Raw genomic sequence first — 19,260 nt, forward strand, 5'->3', positions numbered from 1 at the left:
TCAATAAACTTCCATACATGCAATTTTTTTACTCTAAATAAAATTATCACCTAAGCAAGGTGTTGTATTACTTTGCAAAAACTTAATACCGTTGAATAACCAAAAAAAAATAAAAGTCATACTCAAACTTTCGTTAAGTGACCAAATATAACTTCCTTTTTTCAGTAATGCCTTACTAAATAGGTGCACACAACAATGTGCATTTACAAATACATTTATGAGAATCTTGCTACATTCACATTTATCTTTGAAAAAGCCACACTTAAACGTCAACGCAAGCTCTGAGGCAAAATAAAGAAAAGCAACATGCTTTGACAACCCCTCCAAAGCCTTCACTTGAACTGGCAAGGAAACAGGCTCAACCATAAATTTTGCATTTCACATATATATGCACACATCAGTGTTCCTAAAAAGCCACGTTTTTAAAGAAAACTTCTAGCCAGTGGTAAATAATGGCTAATAATGGCTAGAGGGGAGATTTTATAGGTTAAAAATGACTAATTCGATAGTATTACTTAAATGTTTATTGGTTATACATGTATATGTGGTAAAAATATTACAAAAACACTTCAAAAATGTTTTTCAAACCTAACAAAAAAGTTCGTCTGAGATTTAACTTTTTGTTATGTTATGCAAATAGCCCGAACTATAGGCTTAGCTATCATTTTATCACCAAAATAGCCCAAATTCGGGGAACTTTAGGCGGAATTTTCGTCAAAATAGCCCAATAGGGCTATTTTATATTTACACTATGATAAGAACTATTGTTTTGCAGTAAACATTATATTGGCCACCAAATAGACTATTGTCCAGGCCGTTAAAACCTTTATTTCCCCTTGGCGTTTTCCACCTCGAAACACTGGCACACATATGCCAGGTCACTTGTATTGCCCTTTTATACAATAAAATTCCATAAATGCAAATTAAACGTTTTATTCAAAGTGTTGATTTTATCGCAAAAAAGATTCAACACGCTCTCATTACTTTGCATACCCTTAGAGACATTCTCAGGTGGGGTGGCGGAGTGGTTAGCACTTCCGCCTGGCAGCAAGAGGAGCCGGGTTCATTCCCAGCTTGTAGCGCTGGGTTAAAACTCGGAATAACTCCTTTTGCGTTGAGTTTGCAAGTTCTCCCCCCACTGGTTTCAGGGGTTTTCCCCTGAGATCTGCGGTTTCAACTTCCATAAAAACTTGTTAGGGTTAACGGTAATAGTTAGTGTAGGGAGCTGTTAGCTTGCAGGGCTTGCCACCACCCTCCTACGCATTGTAGCCCGTCCACCTGAATTAAAGGCTTTAAAATCGCTCGATGACTTAGAACTAGGGTGGTGCCTTGGGAATTAGCCTAGCTGATTATTATTATTATTCAAGATACGGTTGAAATGAATAAAAAAGTTACAACTTTTGAATCACGCATGGCTCCCAAAAACATCCAACTTAAAATATCACACTAAATAGGTGCACACAACATTAATAATGTTCATTTTCAAATAAATTTAGGAGCAACTTCCCTTTTTTTGATTTAAGCTTCCGTCAAAACATAAATAGAGATGTGCGTTAATTTCACATATGGAAATAATAAATAGGGGCTTCGTTTTAATAACATCAATTATCTTTAATTTCATATATATATGACAGACGGACATAGGCAAATGCAGCTCTATTAGGCCTCAACCCAAATGAAGGTATTAGAAGTATGGTATTTTTAAGAATAAAATACACTAAAATATAGAATATGTAGCCAAGTGTGCAGTTTCCACAAAATCCGAGAGTTTCAGTTATCAAACTTTTAAACCTTATCTTTGGATTAATAGTTAAACCATGGTGAAACTGTGTTAACTTTCTAATCCAAGGTCTCAACGAAAAGGTGTCAATGCAAATTACATCTATTCAGCCTAAGCTAAGTGTTTAAGCTTGGTGTATTGTCTAAACAATCGAATACATTTGATTGCCTTATTATTATCTACTTATGAAATATTGAAAACTTAATTTTACTTACCAAATTATTAACTTTCGTTTTATTTTTGACGGGCTGAGAAGTGAGAACATCCGTAACGAGACCAAGACGGAATGAAAGCTCGGTTATTCTGGTAAACGGCCACCCCCGGTTTTAGCGTCCAAAGCACTCCATAATGTTTGATTCTCGCCGTCATCAATTTCATCGCGATCATCTGGACTAGTATCACCGTCATTTTGATTTTTATCATTTCTGAGTAGTTCAATTTCATTTTGAAGAAGCGTAGTTGCTAATTTTTTCCATGACTTTGCAAAAGTACTGCTTTATACATTGGGTCTACTATCGTACTTGAAAGTTGTTCGCAAAACCTTTTGTGAAAATTCTTGAAGTAAAGAACTTTGTCTTTATAATTCAACTTGCAAGCAATGAAGAGCCGGAAAAACCATGGATAACGTAAGATATTATTCAGCACTCAAATGCCTGGTTGCTCCTTCCAATGACTTCAAAACTCGCAGCAAGTGGAGCCGGGTTCGATCCCAACTTCTGGCACTGGGTGAGAACTCGGAACTACTCCTTTGCGTTGAGTTTGCAAGTCCTCTCCCCACTGGTTAAAGGGGTTTTACCCCAAGTTCTTCGGTTTCCTCTTTCCATAAAAACTTGTATAGGTTAACGGTAATAGTTAGTGTATGGGGCTGTTGGCTCGCGTGTTATGAAGGGCTTGCCACCACCCTCCTACGCATTGTGACCCGGCCACCTGTAATAATGGCATGCCGAGCATGTGGAGTGAAACATAACTTTCCTATATGCGAATTGAACGAAGCGAACAAAACGAAAAAATAATCTGATGAAACGGCTCCCCAAGGAAAAGGTAGACGTAAACTCGACATCTACCGGACATGGCCTCATCAGCGCGCGGAAAACTCTACTTCAAACCACTATGATTAAGATTGAAAACCGCGTATCTTCCGAAGTAATGGAAGAAGAAGTAAGATGTCTTTTCGACGCAGGTAGCGAAATTAGCTTCTTAAGAGAAGAGTATTCTAGAAGAATTAGGATTGACAGTAAATAACTTTGGCAACGAATTTCCGAAAGAAACGCAGAGGCACGTAGTTAGAGTTACAATTCAGAACAAACGTTATCCAGGATTGAAAATTGAAATCATAGCTATGAGGTACCTGTCTTATGTAATTTAATGACTACCAAACATCGCGGAAAAATGGAAGAATTTATGAAAGAAAAGGGCCGAGAAATGGCAGACGAACCAAGTTTAGCCAATAAAAATATTTCCAGTATTAGCTTATTAGTTGGAGCAGCGTTGCTAGATTTAATCAATATAAAATATTACTAATTACTTTCAATTTAAATTTTTTGTTACAAAACATGCAGATAACTGTTCTCCTGTGTCGTTTCTTTATGTGGAGTGGATGTAGTCAGTATCGAGTGATCTGGCAGCACTTGAACTTGGGCTTAATATTTAAGTTTAAAAAAATAAAATATTTTTAAGAATTTTTTTAAGTGTTCAGCTAAAGATTTATTTACACTTATAGAACATTTTTGAGAAGTTGGCAAAAATAGTTTACTTTTATTTGTAACTACATGTTTACACTTTAAATTATGTGATCACTTAAAAAAATATCACAGAAAATATATGTATATTGGTTAAGCTTTAAACAATTTATAGAATAAAAGAAAATATCGCAGGCCCTTTATTCACATTGCTCACCCTTTAATTAATTTATAGGAATAATAGGATTACTTGAAAAACTATCACTTTTTATATGCAAATTGTTTACGCGTTAAACAATCTATAGAATGACTTAAAATTTTCACAGGCTGTCGGAACTTGAATGTTGATCCCCTGATTCTGTCGGCAAATACATGTTACTAGATGTCAGGTCAAACACACCATTGATAGTTTTGGTTACAAGTTTATTTCTGGTTTTTGTTACTAAAATTCGAAATACAAATTCTATTTAGGACGTCAAACTCCTTAAACCCATTTTCATCACTTATCTGGGAAATCTTGTACCAAAACGAATCGACAGATTTTTCAATTTTAACATCTTCTGGCAGTCCATATACCATAAGGTATCACCATTGATTATCAAGTTTTTGCCAGTTTTCGTTATTAATTAATCTTGGTATAGCTTGTGCTAATGGAAGTAATGATTGCACATTTCCATTTAACACAGATTTGGGTTGCAAAATACTAATTCTTGATAAAACTTGATCAGAAAAATCATATCGTTTCTGGATTTCTTTTCAACCGACAAATAAAACATTTTGGCATGTAGTTAGAAAATCGTCTTTGAGTTGATTGTAGAAAGGGGTCGTTCAGTTTTGTGGAAACCTTTACACCTAGGTAAATTTGATTTAGTGAAATTGCCTTAATATTGGCTGGTGTTCTTAAAATATAACTTTCCATTACAGATAATAGTAGATCTTTATAAGCTGTCAATTTTTTCATGGAGATCTGTGATGACTACTTTTTCAGATTGGAAATATTCGTTTATTTTCGTAAACTTAGGCAAGACACATTCTAGAAATAGCAAATATAACTTCACAATAGGATCATTCAAGCTCTTCTGAATGTCTTCAGCTGCTACCAGTCGTTCACGGTTCCACATATTGTTGAAACATTTGAGACGGATGTAACATTTTGTGAATTTTTAAATTGCAACCACCAGAACCAAATCCAATAATGTTTTTAAAATTGCACTTTACAATCTTGAAATACCTTTACAATCGCATTGAAGAGCTTTTCTGCAGTGCTCCTTTCCCCTTTATCTAGCTGAATTAATTTAAAAAACTTGCTCCGAACATGTCGCTCAGACTTATCAATAAACCTTACTACAACACTTGAGCTTTTCACTGCTGAAATTACTGGGGACTCATCCGTTAAAATGCTAAGCTGAACATTCACCAGCTCATTGAAATGAACTTGTCCGATAACGTTAGTTGATATTTCAATTGCTTTAGTACGCTTAAATTTAACTTCCTAGGCCATTTTGGAGTCTGGAAAACATTCCTTGGCCGCTTTAAAAGCAATATTATGTTCTATTACAAAGGCACACATTTTAAGTTCTGCTCTTTTTGCATCAACTGAAACTTTAGGTTTTTCTATAGATAAAAGCTTTTGAGAGATGATTACTTTGTATCATTAATTCTTACAACATGTTTCTTGCTTTTGATGTGAAGTTTATGATATGAAGCTCCGATAACATTGAGGTTTTAATCATAAAGAAAATTCGGTGATGGTTTCACAATGCTTCCTATATTTTTTAATTCTTCGCTTTCTCGCTTTGGCTTGGAGATAAAAATAGTCATCTGAGTCATTAGAATGACTAGATATTTCTAACGAAATGGCAACAGTGCAATAAAAAAATCCGTCACTTTTCATAAAAATATAATTATTTACCTATTTTCTGTATTTCAAGTATTCCACGAAAGTAGGCCTAGCGAATGCGGCAGCGCGGTTAACGGCGGCTTCCCGTCAACTGCAGACCACTGAGCTTGTAGGCACCTGACGACTGATTCGGACAGGGGACTGACAAACTGACAGAGACAGTGAGTCACTGTCAGTTTCACCACGGCCAACTTAGATCTGTTCTCGCTGTACTCGCACAAGAAGGCCCGCCAGCTTGAAACGACTCAATGTTAACGAGCGTATGAGAAATTCACGTTTTATTCAGAATAGTTTACGAATAATCACGGAACTTCTCAGACATCGCCATTTTGCCAAATGGCTTCGGAATTCTTTCAAAATAGAAAGGACTTATTTATTCGATCATTTAATGAAACAGAAAAATTCCGATTAATCGTCGTAAATTACGGAATTTATATGACCGTGAGACATTTTGACATCCGCCATTTTTCAAAAGGGCCTTGAAATTTATTAAAATTAATAGGATATATTATCTTTAATAGATAATGTAAAGTAGAAAATTTCAAGTAATTGGACAAATAATTTCGGCAGTCATCGCATTATGATATCTGCCATTTTGTAAAATGGCGTCAGAATTCTATCACAGTGTAAGGGGCTTATTTATTCGGTCAGATAATATAATGTAGAAAATTTCATGTAAATAGACTAATAATTTTGGCAATTATCGCATCATAAGTTATATTTATATCCACCATATTTCAAAATGGCGTCGTATTATTATTGGATAACCCATAGGTCTAATTAACTCGTGTATATAATGAAACGTAGAAAATTTCTGATTAATCGACGAACATTAACGGAACTTTAAAAATCTATAGTACGAGTAGAAGGAAAGTGAGGTCGACACATCGATCCCAGGATCGAGGATCGAGGATCCAGGATTTAAGGGGTGAAATGGGGGTAAAATCGTCGAAAAGTCAATGTATTTATGGTATTCCTCGCGACGATTTGTTTTCCCGTATATCAACATATTGTGTTCCGGCCCAACTTGTTCATATATCTCCGCTTATCTCGAAAGATACTTGAACGTATATCTTATCGCGTTTTATCGTACGGAATAAGTTGAAATGATGTAAAAAGTGATAACCTGAGTGGGAGATAGCGCGCGTGCGCGGATTTCCTGGGGCGCGGATTACCCGGGAGGCGCGGTTAATTTGAATTTAAGAGTGTTTTGACGTTATGGAATATGGGACGCGGTTAACGTGCGCGGATTGAGGCGCGGTTAATTTGAATTTAAAACATGGATTTGAGTGTTTTGACGTCATGGAATATTCGTTGTTAAAATGACGTAGAATGGAAATATTTTTAAACTTCATTTTAATATCATTGTAGTACTTAAATATGCTTGACACTTGAACCTATCTCACGAGTATTTCAAGTTTAAGTATGAGAAACGTATCGTTCTCAAGTATTGTAATTGTACACGTGATCCCGTATGAGGACCGGGTAAATTCCTATATACGTAACGCGATACACTTCAAAATGCGTATACGTAGAATGGAATTAATTTTAAGCCCCATTTTAATAAATAAGATATCGAAGATAAATAATTTTAGAGTATAAAAAGAGAAAACCGTATAATAGTAAGACCATATTTAGAAAGTTCACCATCTGAATTGTATTGGAAGTGACTCCGAGGAACCTTAAAATGTAAGTAGGAATACTCAGTGATAATTCTTAACTTGTCTTAATGTATTTATTTTATAGGAATTGTTCATTTCCTGTGTCTGGTGATAAAGGGTTAATCGTTTATGCAGATGAAACCATCTACTGCGGTCTATTAGATTTAACAAAGGGCATCAAACTAACAGAAGCGGAACTGCAAGAGCTATGGACAAAGAAAGATGCCATTGAAGCTTATTTCAATAACGAAGCTGAAACTTCATGGGTTTTCACAGGTTCTGAAACCAAACGGTTTTCGGTTCATAGATTTGCTGAACAAAAGGTTTTAGATGTTAGACAAATGTACCATGGTTATGGAGTAAACTATGGAAAACTGTTACCGACTAAAGAGGGGGTAGCTTTCGCTCAATCTTCTTGGTTGAATTTCCTCGACCAGTACGAGTCTATTCAGAAGTGTTTAAAGCAAATCAAGGAAATAAAGGAGGCGATGACTAACGTTGTAATTAAACAATTACACGGAGCTCTTAAGAAAGCGTGCAATGGCTGCCAAATTGATCATCCATCTCAACTCCAGCATGATTGTATCATGTCGGATTATTCTAAGCGTGTAGATTTGCATTTTTATGAAATAATTATGTCGGTAGATTGTGAAAATATTATTGAAATGTTTACTATTCGCTGTGAATTGTCGAAAGAAATTTTAAATAATATAATGTCACTAATAATATGCAATGCTAAAAACTTGTTAAAAAACTAATAAAATTGATTGCACTAATGTTCCGATTGTCATTTACCATTATGGATTTAAGCTTACAACATCCAATGAATGGGCTTGTAGCCGGGTCCACCCAATGCGGAAAGTCATTCCTGGTGGGACGGTTGATTCAACATAAGAAGACCTGCATATCCCCTCCTCCGGAGAGGATAATATGGTGTTATACCGAGTATCAGCCGAAACTATTTCAATCAATATTAGAACACACACCTTCAGTCGAGTTTCACGAAGGGTTACTCGATGTTAATATATTAAACCCGCAAATTAGGAATTTAGTTATTTTAGACGATTTATTATGCGAGATATCTAATAATAAAGATGTGACTAATTTATTTATTCGTGGATCTCATCACAGAAACACCTCCGTACTAATTTTAATGCAAAACCTTTATTATCCTGGAAAAGAAATAAGAACTTTAAATTTAAATGCTCATTATCTATTTATTTTTAAATCACCACGAGATAAATCAACAATTTATCATCTCGCGAGGCAGATATCTCCAACCAATAGCAAATACGTTATTGATGCGTTTCAACAAGCTACGTCACGGAAATCTGGGTATTTATTAGTTGACTTGAAACCTCACACCCCAGATCAGTATTTACTTCGAACAGGTTTAATACCGGGTGAAGAATCGGCTGTCTTTATTCCAAAATGAAGTGTATTATAGAAGGGAATTTTTTTAGGGTTAATCGAGAGTGGATTATTAAAGAATTAGCTTACGTAGTATTAGAAACTGAAGAATCGGAAGTGTTTACTTTCAAATCTCCATACCCTTTCAAAGAGCTTTCAAACGAAGATAAAAGACAATGCAGATGGATATCTCATAACATTTGTCATCTTCGATGGAATGACGGCGAACGTCCTTACAGAACGAGACGTGACATTTGCAATCAGATAGCGGAAAAAGCAACTTCGTTTTTCACCAAAGGTTTAGAAAAAGCTGCAGTATTATCGACACTCCTCGGTGTTCCAGTAACTAACATCGAAGATACCGGTTGTCCTAAATTATCAGAACTAGAAGACGTTGAATTAGACTGTCCTTTTCATTCCGAAACTGTTCATTGCGCTTTAAGAAAGGCTAAGAAAATCTCTAAATGGATGTCTCAAAACGAGTTAAGAAAAACATAGACTTTCTACGTTTCCTAACATCCTGTAATCTAAATCAAAGAAAGACAGCTATTAAATACGCTAGCCAGGAGGCTATATTGGCTCTCGTTGAATGTTGTATAAATGTATTGCACGGAACAATTGAACTGTCAGAACGTCATCGTAAGCGGTTAAAGAAACATAGCGCGGTTATACGAAACGTGTCGAAGAAGAACCCTATATCAAAACGACGAAAGATACTGGTACAAAAGGGTGGTTTTCTTCCATTTTTATTAGCGCCACTGCTATCTATCGTTAGCTCAGTCGCCGGAAGTGCAATAAGCCGAGCTATAAACCGATGATGGCTCGAAAAATGCTTCTAGTACCTGAAGATGTAATGGAGAGATTAAAAAACAATACACCTTCCAAAACAGAAGAAACACCTGAACTTCAAAAAGAGAAGACACTCGATGATGAAATGAAATCTATTCTAGATAATCCAGATTTAAACGAATCAGAGAAATTAGCATTATACAATCAAACTCTCCAACGACGGTTAACTTACGTACGTAAAGAGCAAATCTCTCCCGTTATTGAAAACTCTGAACGACCTAAAACTTGGTTCGCGCAAATATCTTATTCTCTACCTGCAACTTATGTTAGTGATGCAATTTCATTATACCGAGCGACTACGGAAGATCCGAGATATATTAGATGGACTAACTCAGGAGAGCTTTCTATTCGAGGATAAGTTATCTAATATAATCGATCTTTTGTATGACGCTGTGAGAAAAACACCTGGAACAGTGATTGATCCTATAGGAGTTACTGAGTTTTACGAGGGCATTCATAAGTCAAATATTTCAAAACGTTTAATTAAAAATCCTGTAAGATTGACACTGTTAAAAACATTCGCTGTATTTCATACACCACCAAGTAGTTCAATGTTATCATCATCTTCACCTAGTCCTCTAAGACCTTGGATACATACTAAATAAAATATATTAACCTGATAATTTTGTTCTCATTTCATAGTATAAGCCTACAATGGAAGGTTGTACAGAAACGGTCTCTTTAGGACTTTTAGCCTATTTATCACAATAATTTTCAAAATCACCGAAAATTATCACAGCTGTATTAATTATCATAGTTATTATAATATTAGAATTATTTAATTTTTTTTTGGCGTTACATGCCATTACATCAAAATATTACCCAATATGGAGAAAGAACTTGAGCAGATCTATACTAACCCCGCAGACCCAGGGTCATTCGCTGGAGTTCGAGCGCTCTATAATTCAGCTCGACATAAAGGTTTAAAGGTTTCATTGGAAAAAGTAAAACAATTTCTAATAAAGCAGGATACATATACGCTGCATAAACCTGCTAGAAGACGATTCAAACGAAATCGAACTATTGTTTATGGAATTGACGAACAGTGGCAAGCGGACTTGGCAGATTTTCAGAAGCTGTCTAAATATAATTCAGGATCTCGCTACGTATTATGTATTATCGACATATTTAGCAAATACGCTATGGCTGTAGCGGTTAAAAATAAGAAAGGTGTAACAATTTTAGAAGCGTTACGTAACGTTTTTGAAAAAGGCTGTCAACCGAAAAGAATTCAAAGTGATCATGGAAACGAATTTGTCTGTCAAGAAGTGCAGAGTGAATTACAACGAAGGAACATTAAATTTTTCGCTACCCGATCAGAAATGAAAGCGTCCATTATTGAAAGATTCATTAGAAGTTTTAAATCTCGTTTATATCGCTATTTCACGCAGAATAACACCCTTAAATATATCGACGTTTTAGATGATATTATAAACGCTTATAACAATAGTTATTACAGATCAATTAAATGTAAACCCGCGGAAGTTACTCTAGATAACTCTGCTAAAATATGGAAAAATCTTTACGGTTCGGTAAATTTTTCTCCTCCGTTAACATACGCGTTTGAAATTGGAGATATTTGTAGAATAAGTAGAAATTTATCAATTTTCGATAAGAAATATAACCCGAATTTTACTACAGAATTGTTTAAAATAGCTGAGAGACTACCACGTGACCCACCTGTATATAAGCTGATGGATTTAAATTCTAACCCCATTTTAGGAGTATTCTATCGAGAAGAGGTTCAGATTGTTGGTCGAGATTTAAAAGACTGTTACTTCATAATCGAAAAAGTAATAAAAAAGAGGAAAAAATCGGACGGCCGCGTAGAACTGTATGTCAAGTGGCAAGATTACGACCCTACATTTAATTCTTGGATACAAGAAGTGGATTTAAAATGAGTTTTTACGTAACGCTACCTTCAGATTCCTCGTCATTATATTACCAAGATAATAGCGTTGGTAAATTTCGAACGTATTTAGCTGAACCGTTAAGATTTGAGGAACAGTACGAAGTTGGGTTAGCGGAAATAAGCTATCCTCGGACATGGAATAACGTTCGAAAACCTAATCTATTGGTTATTAAAGACCCTCTCGAATATGATCAAATGACTGATAACCCTTTAGTTAAAGACCCTCTCGAATATGATAAAATAATTGAAGTTCCCGCGGGTTTTTATAAAACTCCGGAAGAACTATTACATGTTATAAACGTCCACAACCAAGAAGAAGAACAAGTTACATTCGCTTATTTAAATTATTCTAATCGAATTAAAGTTAAATTGCAACCGAAAATCAGAGCTGTAATTGGCCCCGATCTATCGATTTTACTAGGTTTTAAGGATAGAAGAGATAATGATTTCACCATTTTAAATTCAATGATAACCCCCTACCCAGTTGATATGAACGCTGGGTTACATTCCTTATTCGTTTATTCTGATCTGGTTGAAAATAGCGTTGTTGTGGATAGTTTAGCACCTCTATTAAGAATCATAAGCGTCGAAGAGAAAGGCGAGTCTAATGGGAAAACAACTACAAAAATATTTTTACAACCTCATTACCTACCAGTCGTGTGTAATAATATTAAGACTATAGAGATTAATATAATAGATGATTTAGGTGAGCCAATACAGTTTCATAGTGGAAAAGCTCACGTTGTATTACATTTTAAACCCCGTAAAATGTGGACTTCACTATAAACCTTTAATCATTCAGGACACACCTTCATTCTAGCTTAAGAGAGCGAACAGTTAACATCATGAGGTCTGAATATTCACCTTCAAGAACTGATTATGAAAGTTACTATTTAAACCAGGTTGGTTTCGGTGGAATACCTGTATATAGAGGTTTAGCCGTGCAAAGAGGACATGGACTAGGAAATATATTATCTTCAGCGTTTAGATTCGCGGTACCTTTACTGAAGGAAGGCGCTACTTTTAAGTACCGGAGCGAAAGTAGCGACCGATGTTGTTAGCGGAGTCCCAATTTAAACAGCGCTTAAATCGCATTCTATTAACGCTGGAAGGGAAACTTTAGCTTCAGCAGCTGATGAAGCCATGAGACTAACATCTTCAGCTACGGATCATATTAAAAGAATGACGGGTTCCGGAAATAAAAGGAAACGAACTCAATCGAAAAACGCCATTTCAACAGCAGGCAGGATAGCGAAAGGACGGTTCCCTAAACGTTCCGATATATTCTCATAATGTCCCTTTTACACCCGCACTCAGTTGAGTGTATAAATTCCGAGCTAGATTTGTTTCAAGTACCTATGACACAATCTTCGATTATTGGTGGAGAATGGGTTGAGTATAATCCAATATCAAATATAGTTGATAACGCATCAATTACATTTTCTATCAACAGTAACTCTGAAACGTATATAGACCTTTCACAAACTTTGCTGCACGTTCGAGTTAAGGTAACTAAAGATAATGGTCAACTACCACAACCCGCGGTTCCAGGTGTTGCGGGTGGGGCCGCCGGAACTCCAGCCGACAATATCGCCCCCGAGAATTTGTTTCTTCATTCGCTTTTTAGCGACGTCCACGTATTTCTTAATGAAAGATCAGTAACACCTTCCAGTCAAAATTACGCTTATAAAAGTATGATACAAACTTTATTAACGTTCGGAGATTCTGCGAAAAAAAGTTATTTAACGAGTTCACTTTTCTATCGGGATACGCCTGGAAAGTTCGATTCATTTTTCGATAACGATGGTTTCTCTAAACGAGCGAGTTTAGCGCAAAAAGGGGCGATTGACTTGTTAGGCGTAGTCCATACTGATTTATGTCAACAACCACGCTTTTTATTAAATATGGTTGATTTGAAATTTAAATTCGATAAAAATAGAGCAGCTTTTTGCGTTTATTCCGACGTAAAATGTAAAGTGGAGATTTTATCAGCTTCCCTTTATCTGAGGAAAGTTAAAGTGATACCGGAACTATCGCTCGCTCAAGCCAAGGCGCTACAATATGGAACCGCTAAATATCCTGTAACTCGTTCGGAGTGCACCTCATTTTCTGTACCCGCTGGTTTTATGGCTAGTGTGCAAGATCATTTATTTACCGGACAAGCACCCAAGAAAGTTGTTATCGGGTTTGTGGAACAAAAAGCGTTTCTAGGAGATTTGAAAAAATCCCCGTACAACTTTCAACATTTCGATTTATCAAGCATTGGATTGTACATTGACGGTAGCAGCGTCCCTCATAAGGCGTTATCTCTAAACTTTGAGGAGAATCAATATATTCAAGCGTATTGCAATCTTTTCATTCAAACTAATCAGTGGAACGTAGATGAAGGGAATCAGATAAGTCGGGAAGATTACCCTAACGGAAATTGTTTATTCGCGTACAATTTAACCTCGGATCTTAATAACAACGCTAATCACTTGCATCTTGTAAAAAACAGTAACCTGAGATTAGAATTAAAATTTGCAAAACCGTTACCGGAGACGATTTCCATTCTAATTTACGCTGAGTTTCAAAATTTGATTGAAATTGATAAAAATCGAACCGTGATTTTCGATTACAGTAATTAATGGATTCGCTACAGATAACTAAAATTCTTGAAAAAGATTTAAGTACTAAAAGTATATTTCAAGGCGTGTTCGCGGCTGACAAGCTACCTAAATACGTAAAAATATTCCCTTCTCTATTTATTGTAAATACCGATACGAGTGCTGAACCTGGAGAACACTGGGTTCTAATATATTTTTCTAAACATAAAAATTGTGAATTTATGGATTCCTTTGGAAACCCGCCAGATTATTTTAAATTTAATGACTTTATTGAACGAAACAGTAAAACTGTAACTTTTAATTCTAATCAATTACAGAGTAATTCTAGTAATACGTGTGGAGCATTCTGTATCTATTTTGCTATACACAGGTGTAAAGGAATAGAAATGTATAACATTGTGTCTAGGTTTAAGAAAGATAAATATGTAAACGATAAAATGATTAAAGAGTTCATGTGCAAAATGTATTCAATAAAATAATTTTTTTTACAATTTATAGCAATAGCAGTTTTTTTATATATATACATAAATACAAGCATTCATTATAATTTTTCAATATCTTTATGACCGTGCGCTAATGTACGAACCCCGCAGGGTAGAATGTATCTCTTATCATCATTTGGTGATAAACAAAGTTTTCTAGTATTTAAAGTAAATAGTTCATGCTTGAAACTAGCTATACGCATCATCTCGGCTGACATGGTTTCTTGATTAAAAAGACAACGTTCATAGTCTTCGTGGCGGATGACGTTTCTAATAACGTTCATGGCAACGCCCTTACAAACCTTTTTATGGTTTAAAATTGACTCTAAAGATTTCCCCAATCGCAACGCCTTTTCTATCTCTTCAGCGGTCTTAGACTCCCCGTACAATTTAATAGAATAAAGCTTTGGACGAAGTCCTACAAAGCTTTGAATTAACTGCGAATTTGTCTCGTCTTTAAAATAACCGAGAGCTTTTTTATTCTGATTAGAATGAAGGAAATGCGAAGGTGGATAATCAGAGAAGTCAAAGCGGTTTTTATGAACTTCAAAGTCTTTATAAACATCATCCGTCTTAATGTTGTACGTTAGACTGTCTGTAAATATTTTATATATTAGTACTATTTAAATAAAAAATGCATATTAAATTAAATTACCAGTGTCTGTAAATAATAGTGATGCTTTGTCCCCGTACGTATTTTTTATGAATCCATAATGGAACCGATACATGAGCTCCTTAGATAAATCTAGAATGGTGAATCCGGTAAATATAGGCCGGTTAAGAACAATATTAGCTCTCTTCTTATGAGCGCCGGCTAACTCTTCATTAAAGATGGTAAAGTGTTCAAACTGCGGGGAACTTGTAACTTTTAACATTCTTTCTGGTTTATGAATCAATTCGAAATTTATATGCTTCCGTAAATTTTCCATTGTTTTTCTAAAGAATTAAATGAAGTAAGGGAAAAACCGCAATAAATTATTTAAATTGATTTACCCGAAAACAGAGTTAACCATTAGTTTCCAGAAATTCTTTTCAAATGAACTCTTGGATAATTTCCTCTGTTCAGTGTTGAATCTAACATATTTTTCTAACCATTTTCCTTGAGTGAAGGTTAGAGCTCGATGAACCTTGGTTATTTTCAAACCTAATTCTACATAATATTTTAAATTGCGGTAATGTACTATGTATTTCTCTTTATTATTTAAATTAGGAAAAAGTTTTGGTAGACTTTGATTCTCCTTAATATTTAATTTTCCTAAGAGATCTTTGGAGTATGGAGATAGCATATCATGTGTAATAACTTTAGATTCCGCCGCTACTGGGAGATCGTTATGTAAGTCATGCAACTCTGGAGGATATTCAAGATCCACCTGCAAAGGAAACTATTCTTTAAAAATATAATTCAATAATTATAACACTTGTTATTTACCTCTAAAATGTATCCGTTTTCAAAATATTTCTTAACAATCTGAAATTTACTGGCTCCTTCCAAAACGAGATTAGATACTAGAGCATCGAGGCTATCGCTTAGAAATCGATAAGAGTCTAAAAACCGAAATCTCCCTAAAAATAATAATAAAATTACTGTTAAGGTTAAATCCATAATTAAATATATTTTACCTAGTTTGAGTGAAATATAATTTTCGCTAGTGGAAGGAATACAGTCAAGTGTCTGTTCCTTAAAATGACCAATCTCCTGACATATAAGATGTAAATCGTATCTATGAAGATTTATTATTATTAGGTTTATTTCCTGGATAATTAACTTAATAAATTCACCTGCTAAGGTTATGAAGGAAAACAGGGATAAATTCTGGAACTTTCTTTTGAAGATTACAGAGGTTATGCGCTGGTCCCCTGTATTTCCCAGTGAAATGACAATGATCGCGAACCGCGGGCATATTTCCCTGGTTAAGCTGCTTCTGACAAATGTAGCAATGTGTAGCAGCTTGAAACTGTTCCTCCTCCACCGGGGTAATAATCATTGGTACATTTGTCTCAATGAGTTCCATCAACTCCTTTTCTAATTCCAAAATAGACACTAGAAATCTTCGAGTTGCATCTTGTCCTCGATAGCAATCAGTTCGAACAGGTACACCTATTAGTATCCTATTATAATTTATCTGTTAAACAAAATTTTGCAAAATAACTTACCGTTAGGTCCTACAAGTACCGAAGAATACGCACAACTGATATGCATGTTTACTTTGCTGGTATTTGTATCGGGATCTAGATCACATCCTTGAACTCTCGGTAGGATTGCTTCAAAATAGGCGTAAAATACATACTGCACCTAATAATTTAATTTCATTAAGAGTTAAATTAAATAATTTTTATTTTTACCTTTTCTGTCCACACATATTTATCAAAATAAAGCGTCTTCTTCTTGGTAGGGAAAACTGTTTTTTGGACGCCGTGGGTGGCGCATTCTTCGATATGTGCATCACGTCGCTGTTCCGCGTGGTTTCCACTGAATCGGTGAAGACACATCCTAATAGAGAAAATAATTAGTAGATTGCAAACTAATATATTGGAAACTAAATTACCTGCAATAATAACTTGTACTTCTGTGTTTTGTTAGATGCTGTAGCAGTTTTCCTAGGTCTCGTATAAGACAGTAATGTCTATTCCCATCGTCAATATCTTTAGTTTCATCGGTGATGTATAGCAAATCAACCTCCCTTTCCTTACCACACTTGTTGGCGCTTACGTAAAGAGGGAATATATCTCCCGAGAAGCCAAAAACAGATATTGATAAATTATTCATTAATTCAAATTTTTTAAGTTCCGTAGCGTTTAATTTGAAAGGGAAAGATATATCACTGGTATCAAGTTCATTTTCGTAAGGTGTATATTTCGAAACACGGTTAGCGTTTTGAGTCAAAGGAACTGGCTGAAGCTTAGCTAGAATTGACCAGAGAAAACATTTATCATCATTTTCGTTTCTAATATTAAGAATCGCACGATGTTGACAGAGTTTTTTAGTAGTTCCATATACGATGACCCCCGTAGCGGCTGGTAAGATGCTACATTTAATTCTACATACAGAATACGATCAATTACCCAACCCGATCCTGTTAAAAATATAATGTTTTATTTCAAAATATAACTTATAAATTTTAGTACATACCTGTCGCTTCAAAGTTTTCCGCTGCTGACTGTATTGTTTCAATGCAGTCGTTCAGCTGGTTTTCAATGACATCGAGCGTTAATGTTGTTTGCATAGTGCTCCGGAAGTAGGGTCGTACTTCCGCTCTTTGTTCCACACCTCCTAAAGGTCTCATATACACAGATCTTACGAGTAGGAACCACTTAATTCCACGTTTACTAGCCAGTCTTTCCATTAGAAATTTACGGAAAGCGGCTCGGTAACGTCCAATAAACATCCCTGCATCAATATCATAGTCTTCAGCATTGTAACGGATAGAGGCTAGCGTATCATTCAAGGCTTGGACCATACTTGGGGATGCTGGTGGTGTTTCATCAAGTATTGGTGAGGCGGGAACAGGTGATGGTGTTAGGTTGTCGGGTAAAGCTGATGTAGATGGCTGTGTACGGGTAGATTCCAATTGAATGTCTTGAAGCAAACTAGGTGACGGTGGACGGGTTGGTGATGGCGAACGTTGCATTGGCGACGGTGTGCGAGACAGGTTCATAGGTTCGGAAGGGCCGGGTGCGTTCAAGTCATGAGTTCGTTGATGGTTCTTAAAATATTCCAATCTAGCAACAGTCTTACCACATACTTCACAGATAAACTTATGTCTATCACCGTGTACTTCTCTAACATGCCGATTTAAATTTGATTTGATAGAAAAACTTTTCGCGCACGTAGGACACGTATACTGAGCTTTATTCATCTTGAATATAGCTATCGCAGTTAACCGTGGAATGACCTCCCACAACCCTATACAACCCTTTTATAGGATATTCAAGTATCATTTGAGAATGATACGTTTCTCATACTTAAACTTTAGATATTCGTTTGAAATACTCGTGAGATAGGTTCAAGTGCCAAGCGTATTTAAGTACTACAATGATATTAAAATGAAATTTAAAAATATTTCCATTCTACGTCATTTTAACAGCGAATATTCAATGACGTCAAAACACTCCATGTTTTAAATTCAAATTAACCGCGTCCCCCGTAGGTTCAAGTGCCAAGTATATTTAAGTACCACTTACGTGATAATGATATTAAAATGAAGTTTAAAAATATTTCCATTCTACTTTAACAACGAATATTCCATTACGTCAAAACACTCTTAAATTCAAATTAACCGCGTCCTCCGGGGTAATCTGCGCACGCGCCGCCCAGGTTATCAATTTTTACATCATTTCAACTTATTCCGTACGATAAAACTTGATAAGATATACGTTCAAGTATCTTTCGAGATAAGCGTAGATAAATGAACAAGTTGGCCTGGACATAATATGTTGATATACGGGAAAACAAATCGTCGCGAGGAATACCATAAATACATTGACTTTTCGATGATTTTACCCCCATTTCACCCCTTAAATCCTGGATCCTCGATCCTCGATCCTGGGATCGATGTGTCGACCTCACTTTCCTTCTACTAGTACGAATTCATTCGGGCAGATAATGTAACGTAGAAAATCTCAGGTTAATCGGATACAAATTACCTAACTTATTGCACCATGATTTATATTTGTATCCGCCATTTCATAAAATGGCGTGGTTTTTCTATCGAAATCTAAAAATCTGTTTACATCGTTCAGATAATGTAATGTAGAAATTTTAAGATTTATTGGCGAAAATATATGGCACTTATCATGGCATAAGTTTTACAAATATTTTGTATTGTACCTAAAATTTCGACCTATTTATTCAAATTAGCTCGAGTTCACCCAAAATGGTTTTTATTCCCCCCTATTTGTCCAAAGAAATCCAAAAATGTAAAATTTACTATTTTTTTTAATTTTTTTAAAATTAATATATTTTTGCTACATCAAAGATTGC

General features: G+C 35.4%; 1 protein-coding gene across 1 annotated transcript; it reads right to left on the reverse strand.

Annotated features, from left to right (window-relative positions):
• Positions 1-2,078: 2,078 nt before the first annotated feature.
• LOC149937523 (uncharacterized) lies at positions 2,079-17,985 on the reverse strand. The gene is made up of 3 exons (XM_090153814.1): positions 17,740-17,985; positions 17,439-17,667; positions 2,079-2,205 (listed from the first exon to the last, which is right to left on the reverse strand). The coding sequence occupies exons 1-3, from the start codon at positions 17,933-17,935 to the stop codon at positions 2,079-2,081; spliced, it is 552 nt and encodes a 183-aa protein (XP_090009940.1). The 5' UTR covers positions 17,936-17,985.
• Positions 17,986-19,260: the final 1,275 nt, after the last annotated feature.

Source organism: Leiobunum rupestre, chromosome 7 (genome assembly GCF_980474605.1).
Source record: "Leiobunum rupestre chromosome 7, qqLeiRupe1.1.hap1, whole genome shotgun sequence".
NCBI classification, from domain to species: Eukaryota; Metazoa; Arthropoda; class Arachnida; order Opiliones; family Sclerosomatidae; genus Leiobunum; species Leiobunum rupestre.

Bases quoted from the DNA above. Each gene is read 5' to 3' on its own strand.
- LOC149937523 (XM_090153814.1), bottom strand. From the start codon at position 17,935: ATGAACCTGTCTCGCACACCGTCGCCAATGCAACGTTCGCCATCACCA. The intron at 17,668-17,739 runs GTATGGTCCAAG...ATATTGATGCAG, and splicing joins AACACCACCAGCATCCCCAA to GGATGTTTATTGGACGTTAC. The intron at 2,206-17,438 runs GTCAGCAGCGGA...TGAACTACTCAG, and splicing joins GACTGCATTGAAACAATACA to AAATGATAAAAATCAAAATG.